The 11,525-nt window shown below is 40.7% G+C and overlaps 1 protein-coding gene across 1 annotated transcript; it reads right to left on the bottom strand.

Moving 5' to 3' along the window:
* Window positions 1-854: 854 nt before the first annotated feature.
* On the bottom strand, window positions 855-5,574 carry LOC130387873 (uncharacterized). Its single transcript, XM_056597172.1, has 6 exons — window positions 5,533-5,574; window positions 4,632-4,668; window positions 4,011-4,091; window positions 1,910-2,200; window positions 1,599-1,751; window positions 855-1,015 (listed from the first exon to the last, which is right to left on the bottom strand). The coding sequence occupies exons 1-6, from the start codon at window positions 5,572-5,574 to the stop codon at window positions 855-857; spliced, it is 765 nt and encodes a 254-aa protein (XP_056453147.1).
* Window positions 5,575-11,525: the final 5,951 nt, after the last annotated feature.

The raw sequence follows: 11,525 nt of genomic DNA, 5'->3' as shown, positions 1-11,525 counted from the left end.
TTAATAATAACGTATACAAGTAAAAAGATAAAATAGGAGGAAAATAGGTATCTAAAAAACTGGAATAGGTATAAAAGACTAAGAATAGTTAAAAGGAGGGGGGGTGGAGAAGGGAAGGAGGTTATGTGTTGAAAGCGATCATGAAAAGGTGGGTTTTGAGGGCCTGTTTAAACGAAGGGAGTGTGTGGTCCGTGGGTCATTTGGTACCGGTCCGCAGAGAAAGATTATTTATTTATTTAAATTTTATTTATTTTTTTTCACTTCGCAATACTGTCACTCTTTTACATGCCATACGTCTATATGCAGTTGTTAGATTGCATATAACATGTTTGCATTTTTGGCAACCTCTGTGCAACATAACCCAACCCCCCCCCCCCCCCCCCCCCCCCGGTCCGTGAAACTTTTCGGAGAATCATACCGGTCCTTGATGCTGAAAAGGTTGGGGACCGCTGTGTTAGATGATACATGGGTGACAGAACACACTAAGAAACCAGCAACAGAAAACTGTGAAAAGCTCATGCAGTTTTCTGGTCCGAACACTGGAGGGAAAAGAGCAGAAGAACGTGGAGAGTAGAAATGAATAACAACATTACATTATGACATGATGATCTGATGACATGGTGACATGACGACATGATGACATGATGACATGATGACATGATGATCTGATGACATGGTGCCATGGTGCCATGGTGCCATGGTGCCATGGTGACATGATGATCTGATGACATGGTGACATGATGACATGATGACATGATGACCTCTTATGGTTGTACGAGGTGGGTCTGCTGGTTCTGGGGGACAGCAGCGTCAGTCCAGGGCTGTGGTGGTGCTGGTTCTGGGGGACAGGAGCGTCATTCCAGCGCTGTGGTGGTGCTGGTTCTGGGCGTCCTGCTGGTCTTGTTGGTGTGGAGGAGCAGGAGAGCCAGGCCACAGCAGCAGAGCACACTCTTCACCACCATCACTGTGTAGAGCACAGACGCCAGCCTGGCTCTGGACAGCACCTGGAGGGACTCTGGGACCCCACCAACACACAGCCCATACTGTTTTATACTGGTCCATATGCACTATAGAGGCCTATGCTGGTTTATACTGGTCCATATGCACCATAGAGGCCTATTCTGGTTTATACTGGTCCATATGCACCATAGAGGCCTATACTGGTTTGTACTGGTCCATATGCACCATAGAGGCCTATGCTGTTTTATACTGGTCCATATGCATCATAGTTGTCTATACTGGTGACGCTATACTGGTTAATATGCACCGTAATGGTTTATACTTGCCTATACTGGTTTTCACAGTTTAAAAAAGTATTTTTTACTGGTTTTAACACACCATAGTGATCTACACTTTTCTATACAGGTTTATACGCACCATAGAGGTCTACAATGGTCCATTCATGCCATACTGGTTTATAATGGCTTGTACACTCCATTCTGTTATAAAGTGGTTGTAATGGTTTATAATAGTTTGTACTGGTTTACACTCCATGGTGTATACATATATTAATGTATTCTTGATGAGATACCACACTGCTAATCCAGAGGCCACTTGAGTTTCCTACAGCAGTTCAGAGTGAGAGCAGCTGATCTTACGGTGTGTTTCATCTGAAGGACCTTCTCTGGGTCTCCCTGGACGCCGGGGGTCCGTAGTTACTGCCGTCGCTAAGGTAACATCTGTCTTTCCGGGGCCTTCTGAAGTCAAGGTCATTTCTGTCATCCCGTGGCCTTCTGACGTCAAGGTTATATCTGTTGGAGGTGAGTCAGCATTAGTGGGTTAGTGATAGACACCATTTTTCAGGTGATAGCCAGTGGGGTTAGTTTAAGACTACATGTCCCAGGTGATAGACAGTGTGAGATAGTGATAGACAACAAGCTGATGTGTAGGGGTTGTAGTTCTTCATTACCTGGGAACTCCACCTCCTGCAGACCGCTCTCATGCTGAACACTACAGATGTATGGATCCATGAGGGTTTCTCCCTGATCAATAACCAGGATGCTGGCAGGGTATGTCGGTCCTCTGGGCTCCAGCTGCTCCCCGTCCTTCCCCCCCCCTCCGCCCCCCCCTCTCCTCCTCCAGGAGAACTGGACCTCCTCAGGGACCATGTCTCTGGCCACACACAGCAGGGAGCGCCGGCCCTTTAAATCAGCTCTCGTCGCTGGGTAGACGCTCACTTTGGGCCGCTCCACTGACCTGTCTGAGTTTAACAGAAGAACCAATCGAGAGACAGAACACAAGTCACATGGTGTCAAAACTGTGGAAATATTAGCAGAATTATTATATTACATATTACAACATATGTTAAGAATTAAATAACTCTGAAAACAATATGAAGGGAAGCAATCACTTCATAATTTTTGTAAAATTATTATATAAGTACTATAATTAATATTAATACGATTTTAAACATGATAATTAAAATCATTTTAAGTAGTCAAAGAAACTACATTAGCGATCTAAAAAAAATGTAATGATAAATATTTACATATATAACTATGTTATACATACAATATATCTGAAATATGTATCAAGCCCAATATACATACCATGTGCATTTTCCATAATAAACATATATAGATACAGTATCATTAATATTTTTACATTATTATTTCTACTTTGTGAAATAATAATTGTTTTGAAGATTAGAAATGTACATAATAGAATAGAATAGAAACAGATCCTACTTAAAAGGAGGCTTTAATTTATATTGGCAAACTGTTGACGTTAATGTTGGCTTTTATTAGCATAATATTACAATTTTAATATTGGTTTGAAAATTGTCATGTGATGATTTTTGTCCCCATAATGATAATTCATAATAATATTATACTGAGGCATAGTTTATTAATAGCATTAGTGATATTTTAAGCTGTACAGACAGAACATGAATCTTCAGACAACGCTGACTTCTCTAGCACAACTCAAAGAGGTCAAAACACAACCAAAAAACTGGAAACATTAATGCACTCATATTCTCCCCAACATAAAATGAAACACAAAGTCATAGAAACCATGAAGCAGTGATCTTACCTGTAACAACCAGGGTGGTGCCACGACCAAAGGTTGGGATATCCACAGTGAAATATCCTGTATCATAAACCTCTACTCACTGCCTGTGATGCCGCCAACGCTGATCAATAACTTGTTGATCACATCGATCACCTACAGATGATCAGCACCACTACAAGGGAGGCGTGGGGATGAATGTTCTTATCCTGAGAGGAGGGCTTTGTAAATGCCAGCAGAGTAAATCAGCAGAGTTTATGTCATTCCTCAGTAGAAATGTCTCCAAGGTCTTCTTCTCTTTTCATCGTAGGCTTTAATAACCACCGGAGACTCGTTCCTTCTCAAGGAAGACGACGATGTAAGAACTTCAAGAGAGTGCTTCACTACCACAGAGCTCAGTATTTAACTAGATTCTTGTTTCTTGAGGTGTGAGAATGAAGTCTTTAATTTCCGTTCGAGCCTCCAGATGTCTGTCTGTTACTCTTTAGTTTGATCCACCTCACCGTAACCAACAACCAGTTCAGTGATGATATTAACTCTGCACAGTATAGGAGAGGCTTGGATTGAAGCCTAAACTACAGACAGTAAGGTCCAGGCTGTGTTCTAACTGTGAAACAGAGATTGATTCAGATCTTCTCACTCATGTCCAGTTTACATTAGCGCCTGAATGTAGATTGAACAGCCAATGAGAGATGACCTGCTGGGTCATGTGATCACCAGAGTTTTTGTACGGGCAGGAAGGAGAACGCCTCACTGTGTGACACCACTAGTCCAACAGGAACAGTAGTAGGTGGCAGAATGCGACGCTTTCACCACCTGAAGCGACAACTCCCAGCTGTTCTCTTTGAGGTCTGATGAGAAATCATCTTCCTGAGGATGGTTGTAACTTTTATCAAGCGCACCATCACGCCTGTCAATGTCAAGAATCAGGGTGAATGTTTCACTCTCTTTCTTCTGGTACCAGAAGATATAATCAGTAACACACTGGTCTGTGTTTGTACATCTGAAGGAGACAGCGTCCCCTTTTCCCCTGGTCCACGACACCTGGTCCTGAGTCAGCTCTGCTGCCATGGCAACCACCGCTGTAGGGACAAGAGCACATGGATGAGCATCCGTGTTCTGGGGTGGACGAAACCCGATGTGTGGTGAGTTGTGATTGGTGGGAAACTGTCACCTAAACACAGAGAGCTCCAGGCAGCCCTAGAGAGTAGAAGCATCTGGTCTGTAGGAGAAGCTGAGGAGAGGGGCTGCCACTGAGACCAGGGTGAACCAGGGTGGCCTCAAATAGGTCCTCAACGTCTGCCCACCGTCCCCTGGGGTGGAGTGGGAGGGCTGCTTTTGAGTGACAGCTCAGTGGAACCAATGGCGTGGTGTCTGTGTGTCACATGATTCTGAGCCAGAGGACCAATGGCAGCACAGAGTCAGGATTGACATGTGAGTAAATGTAGAAGAGGCATATTTCAGATGAATGTGTTTGAACCTGTAGCTGAAGTTAAATATAACCACATATCTGCCGTTGATTCATTCCTCCAGCAGCAGTGAAGTTGGTGTGTGTGTGCGTGTGTGTGATTGTGTCTTTGTTGGGGATCAGATGAGCTCAGATTCTCTGTATTAGCGGAGACCTGAATCTGTTTCCTCCATCAGCTCCACCTCCACCGGCTACAGACCACAAACATCTCAGAGCACCACATCCTGTTCCACAGCACTGATGAGGAGCTGTCAATCAAAACAGTCGCATTGTCGTCTCCTTGACGACCGAGGTATGGTGGAAATGGAAAGACTCTGATCTCTGGTGAGAGAAGAGCATGCTTGACTGTGTACTGCAAATTAAAACCACACCAATTATTGTAGAGTTTAAATAAAGTCATTTAATAATCTATTCAGAAGTATCCTAAACACATATTAGCAACAGGAAAGGGGCTATAAATCCAAAAATCGAATTCCAAAATATATACTTTATGCCCAAAATATTTACAATATTTAGAGAAATAAAAGGATATAAATCATTACATTTGTTTCATAGGAATCAGCTAAATATTGGCTTTTAGTTTTCATATTAAAATTCACCCGAAATTTGAAATTGAATATACATGTATGAATAATTTTTTATTGGAAATGTTATTGAATAAATCTATAAATATGAAGACAAATTCATACATAACAATTAGATACACACCATGAAATGTATTCTGAATTGGAATCTGTATCCACTAATACTTTACTTTTTAAATAAGTGTATTCAATTACATACAATTCCATATTAAACCAAAATAATAGACTAATAACAACAGCAAAGCGATGCTTAAGATTTCCATCCATCTACTTATGTACCAAGATAATGAAAAACAATTAACTGCGCATTTATTGAGTTTTTTTTACGATTTATTTGTATGCTTCATGATAATGTGAGATAGACAGGAAGGTAAGAGAGAGAGAGCGGGGGACATGCAGCATAGGACCACTGCAGGAATCAAACCCGCGTCACCGCGGTAAGGGCTGAGTCTTATATGCTACGCGCTCTACCCGGTGAGCCACCGGGGCGCCCCACTGCACTGCTTTACACATCTTTTTGTCAATTTTCTTGCAATATTTAGTAGCCTACATAAATACACATGGTATGTGATATTTGTTGGCAGTGTAACTTAAAGATCAGGTTTTAAACTCAAAAGGAGACTCACCTCAGGTTGAGAAGTTTAAACCAAAATTATATTAATCTCTGCAGAAACTGCAGATTTATCAAAAATAATGATTGATATCAAACAAAAGTATAATAATTCACTAGGACACTTATTAGACTGGTTTAGCTACAGGACAGGACCTTGAGACAAATGCATAAAAAACAGAGGGCTTAAATCCACATGAGGACACTATTAACAAATCAACACAGGTGGAAGAAAACGATGACTGGGAAGGAAAAGAATAGCTGAGGACATCAGGAGAAAGAAACCAAAACTACACAAAGATAAACAACCGTTGAAACTACGACAGGTTGGTAGTATAAATATCATGGGCAGTCATTTCCTGCATCCCCTGGTATTAATAATAAAGAAACACTAACTTTATCATGTTTTGATACTCTTTTAATTACCTTAAATTACCTTAATTTGAATAAATTACACCCGAACTACAAAGAATTCCTTCACAACCACAATAAAGTCAATAAGGAGCTCCTTCAGATCTAAAATTAAATAATCCATAATTACAATAAACGACTTCACAATAAACTCATTCAGAATCACAAAATGGTGCTCCTTCAGAACTAAACAAATATTTAGAACCACAGTAAACCTACCTTAATTGCTATGACACCTTCCAATCAGGATTTCGACCCCTGCACAGCACTGAGACCGCCCTTATTAAAGTTGTAAACGACATCCGTCTTAACACAGACTCTGGCAAAACCTCAATACTAATGCTACTTGACCTCAGTGCTGCATTCGACACTGTAGACCATACATTACTTCTGGAAAGGTTAGAAAACTGGGTGGGGCTTTCAGGCACTGTCTTAAATTGGTTCAGGTCCTACCTACAAAATAGGAACTACTTTGTTTCCATTGGCGACTTTGTATCAGAATCAACCAACGTGACATGTGGAGTACCACAAGGTTCGATCTTAGGACCCTCTTTATTCAACATCTACATGCTCCCACTAGGGCAAATCATGCAAAATAACAATATTGACCATCATTGCTATGCTGATGACACGCAAATCTATGTATCGCTATCACCAAATGACTATCGGCCCATAGATCTGCTGTGCCAGTGCATTGAGCAAGTGAAGGAATGGATGTGCCGAAATTTCCTTCAACTAAATGAGGACAAAACAGAGATAATTGTATTTGGTTCTAAAACGGAAAGGCTTAAAGTAACCCAACACCTTCACTCTCTGTCCCTGAAAACCTCAATCAAAGCCAGAAATCTAGGGGTTATCATGGATTCAGATTTACATTTTGACAGTCACATCAAATCAGTTACAAAATCGGCATATTATCACCTTAAAAATGTAGCAAGACTTAGAGGGCTCATGTCCAACGAAGACTTACAAAAACTTGTACATGCCTTTATCACTAGTAAGCTTGATTACTGCAATGGTCTCCTCACAGGTCTCCCAAAACAAACTCTGAGGAAGCTTCAGCTTGTTCAGAATGCTGCTGCTAGAGTTCTAACAAAGACCAAAAAATTTGATCATATTACACCAATTCTGAAATCGTTACATTGGCTTCCTGTAGGTCAGAGAATTGATTTTAAAATCATGTTGCTAACCTATAAATCCCTACATGGTTTAGGCCCAAAATATTTAACTGATATGCTTCCACTACATCAGCCTTCTAGACCACTAAGATCCTCTGAGACCAATCTGTTAATTATCCCCAGAGTAAACACAAAACATGGGAAAGCAGGATTTAGTTACTATGCAACAAATAGCTGGAATAAACTCCCAGAGGATTTAAGACTTGCCCCAACTCTGAGCACCTTTAAAACAAGACTGAAGACTTTTATGTTTGCTATAGCCTTCTGCTAAAATCTTAAATACATTGCACTTTCTAAAAAGCTTTTTAACTTTGCCTCTATTTTTTATTTTAATACTAAAATGCCTTTTTAATTTACCCATTTCTTTGCATATGTTTTTCTTTTACTTATCTATTATTATTTTATTTTATTGTATGACAATGTTTATATGTGAAGCACTTTGAGTCTGCCTTGTGTATGAAAAGTGCTATATAAATAAAGTTGCCTTGCCTTGCCTTGCCTTAATCTTTCAGAACTACTAAGACAATCAATCATTTGATAGGGTGCAAAGCATTTTCATTATGTCTGCAGATTTGAGCTTTTCAAGCATTGAGGGGGTTTAATAAGGAATGAAATGTGTGTTGCTCGCCAATGAAGACGTCCAATTTTGGGGGTAATCCAATTTTATCGCACCTTGAATTTTAACACCCTGAGCGTACATTAGACTTATAAATGTCTAGAAACTAGCCGGTTAAATTCTAGTTCAAAGTTAACCTTACACTCGAGCAAAGTTAAAATCAATTTCCATTGTGGCTTGAAGCATAGTTGATGTTCATCTAAAGGTTTTATTCAGAATCGTTGTCATGTTCATTTATTCTTATAGTTAAACTATCCTACAATTCTTCGTATAATGTTCCTTCAACCTGTTCAACCACACATGTTCCAACAGAGGACCATGAGCCATCCAGACTGACTCAAAGATTAAGCAAACACGGTTCTATAAAATAACATCACCTTATGAATACAACTCCATTAATAGACAACCAGCTAATGTTACATTTGAGAGTTTTATTATTTTAAGAGAATGTTCTTACATAATAATAATAATAATAATAATAATACATTCAGCTCAGATTGCGCTTTTCTAAATACTCAAAGTCGCTTAACAGAGTGAACACAGAATAAAAACATTTAATAATAACATATATTAGTAAGAAGATAAAATTGGGTAAAAATAGATATCTAAAAAACTGAAATAGGTAGAAAAGAGAGGAATAGTTAAAAGGAGGGAGGGTAGAGAAGGGAAGGAGGTTATGTGTTGAAAGCGATCATAAAAAGGTGGGTTTTGAGGGCCTGTTTAAATGAAGGGAGTGTGTTAGATGATACATGGGTGACAGTACACACTAAGAAACAGGAAACAGAAAACCGTGAAACACTCATTCAGTTTTCTGGTCTGAACATTGGAGGGAATAGAGCAGAAGAACGTGGAGAGTAGAAATGAATAACATGATGACATGATGACATGACGACATGATGACCTCTTATGGTTGTACGAGGTGGGTCTGCTGGTTCTGGGGGACAGCAGCGTCAGTCCAGGGCTGTGGTGGTGCTGGTTCTGGGGGACAGGAGCGTCAGTCCAGGGCTGTGGTGGTGCTGGTTCTGGGGGACAGCAGCGACAGTCCAGGGCTGTGGTGGTGCTGGTTCTGGGGGACAGCAGCGTCAGTCCAGGGCTGTGGTGGTGCTGGTTCTGGTTCTGGGGGACAGCAGCGTCAGTCCAGGGCTGTGGTGGTGCTGGTTCCGGGCGTCCTGCTGGTCTTGTTGGTGTGGAGGAGCAGGAGAGCCAGGCCACAGCAGCAGAGCACACTCTTCACCACCATCACTGTGTAGAGCACAGACGCCAGCCTGGCTCTGGACAGCACATGGAGGGACTCTGGGACCCCTACCAACACACAGCCCATACTGGTTTATACTGGTCCATATGCACTATAGAGGCCTATGCTGGTTTATACTGGTCCATATGCACCATAGAGGCCTATGCTGGTTTATACTGGTCCATATGCACCATAGAGGCCTATGTGGTTTATACGGGCCATACTGGTTTATACTGGTTTATAATGGCTTGTACACTCCATACTGTTATAAAGTGGTTGTAATGGTTTATAATAGTTTGTACTGGTTTACACTCCATGGTGTATACATATATTAATGTATTCTTGATGAGATACCACACTGCTAATCCAGAGGCCACTTGAGGTTCCTACAGCAGTTCAGAGTGAGAGCAGCTGATCTTACGGTGTGTTTCATCTGAAGGACCTTCTCTGGGTCTCCCTGGACGCCGGGGGTCCGTAGTTACTGCCGTCGCTAAGGTAACATCTGTCTTTCCGGGGCCTTCTGACGTCAAGGTCATTTCTATCATTCCGGGGCCTTCTGACGTCATGGTCAGTTCTGTTGGAGGTGAATCAGCTTTAGTGGGTTATTGATAGACTTCATGTCCAAGGTGATAGCCAGTGGGGTTAGAGATAGACAACAAGCTGATGTGTAGGGGTTGTAGTTCTTCATTACCTGCTGGGACCTCCACCTCCTGCAGACCGCTCTCATGCTCAACCCTACAGTTGTATTGATCTGTGAGGGTTTCTCCCTGATCAATAACCAGGATGCTGGCAGCGTATGTCGGTGCTCTGAGCTCCAGCTGCTCCCCCCCCTCCCCCCCCCCCTCCGCCCCCCCCTCTCCTCCTCCAGGACACCCGGACCTCCTCAGGGACCATGTCTCTGGCTACACACAGCAGGGAGCGCCGGCCCTTTAAATCAGCTCCCGTCGCTGGGTAGACGCTCACTTTGGGCTGCACCACTGACCTGATTACTGAACCAATCAAGAGACAGTTCACATGTCAACACAAGTCACATGGTGTCAAAACTGTGGAAATATTGGCAGAATTATTATATTACATGTTACAACATATGTTAAGAATTAAATAACTCTGAAAACAATATGAAGGGAGGCAATCACTTCATAATTTTTGTAAAATTATTATATTTTGTAATTGTAATATTATTTTATTTTATTTTAAGTACTATGATTAATATTACTAAGATTTTAAACATGATGATTAAAATCATTTTAAGTAGTCAAAGAAACTACATTAGCGATCTAAAGAAAATGTAATAATAAATATTTACATATATAACTATGTTATACATACAATATATCTGATTTATGTATCAAGCCCAATATACATACCATGTGCATTTTCCATAATAAACATATATAGATACAGTAAAATTAATATTTTTACATTATTATTTCTACTTTGTGAAATAATAATTGTTTTGAAGATTAGAAATGTAAATAATAGAATAGAATAGAAACAGATCCTACTTAAAAGGAGGCTTTAATTTATATTGGCAAACTGTTGACGTTAATGTTGGCTTTTATTAGCATAATATTACAATTTTAATATTGGTTTGAAAATTGTCATGTGCTGATTTTTGTCCCCATAATGATAATTCATAATAATATTATACTGAGGCATAGTTTATTAATAGCATTAGTGATATTTTAAGCTGTACAGACAGAACATGAATCTTCAGACAACGCTGACTTCTCTAGCACAACTCAAAGAGGTCAAAAAGCAACCAAAAAACTGGAAACATTAATGCACTCATATTCTCCCCAACATAAAATGAAACACAAAGTCATAGAAACCATGAAGCAGTGATCTTACCTTTAACAACCAGGGTGGTGCCGCGACCAAAGGTTAGGATATCCACAGTGAAATATCCTGCATCATAAACCTCTGCTCACCTCCTGTGATGCCGTCAACGCTGATCAATAACTTGTTGATCACATCGATCACCTACAGATGATCAGCACCACTACAAGGGAGGCGTGGGGATGAATGTTCTTATCCTGAGAGGAGGGCTTTGTAAATGCCAGCAGAGTAAATGAGCAGAGTTTATATCATTCCTCAGTAGAAATGTCTCCAAGGTCTTCTTCTCTTTTCATCGTAGGCTTTAATAACCACCGGAGACTCGTTCCTTCTCAAGGAAGACGACGATGTAAGAACTTCAAGAGAGTGCTTCACTACCACAGAGCTCAGTATTTAACTAGAATCTTGTTTCTTGAGGTGTGAGCATGAAGTCTTTAATTTCCGTTCGAGTCACCAGATGTCTGTCTGTTACTCTTTAGTTTGATCCACCTCACACTAACCAACAACCAGTTCAGTGATGATATTAACTCTGCACAGTATAGGAGAGGCTTGGATTGAAGCCTAGAATACAGACAGTAA

This window comes from Gadus chalcogrammus, chromosome 8 (genome assembly GCF_026213295.1).
Source record: "Gadus chalcogrammus isolate NIFS_2021 chromosome 8, NIFS_Gcha_1.0, whole genome shotgun sequence".
NCBI classification, from domain to species: Eukaryota; Metazoa; Chordata; class Actinopteri; order Gadiformes; family Gadidae; genus Gadus; species Gadus chalcogrammus.
Note: the sequence above shows the minus strand (reverse complement) of the source record. Positions and strands in the feature narration are given on the sequence as shown.

What these genes read in the sequence shown, in the direction of transcription:
- LOC130387873 (XM_056597172.1), bottom strand. Translation starts at nt 5,574, where the DNA reads ATGTGTAAAGCAGTGCAGTGGGGCGCCCCGGTGGCTCACCGG. An exon ending in GCGCCCCGGTGGCTCACCGG is followed by an intron (nt 4,669 to 5,532) that starts GTAGAGCGCGTA and finishes TGTGGTCTGTAG; the next exon opens with CCGGTGGAGGTGGAGCTGAT. An exon ending in GATGGAGGAAACAGATTCAG is followed by an intron (nt 4,092 to 4,631) that starts GTCTCCGCTAAT and finishes TTGTCCCTACAG; the next exon opens with CGGTGGTTGCCATGGCAGCA.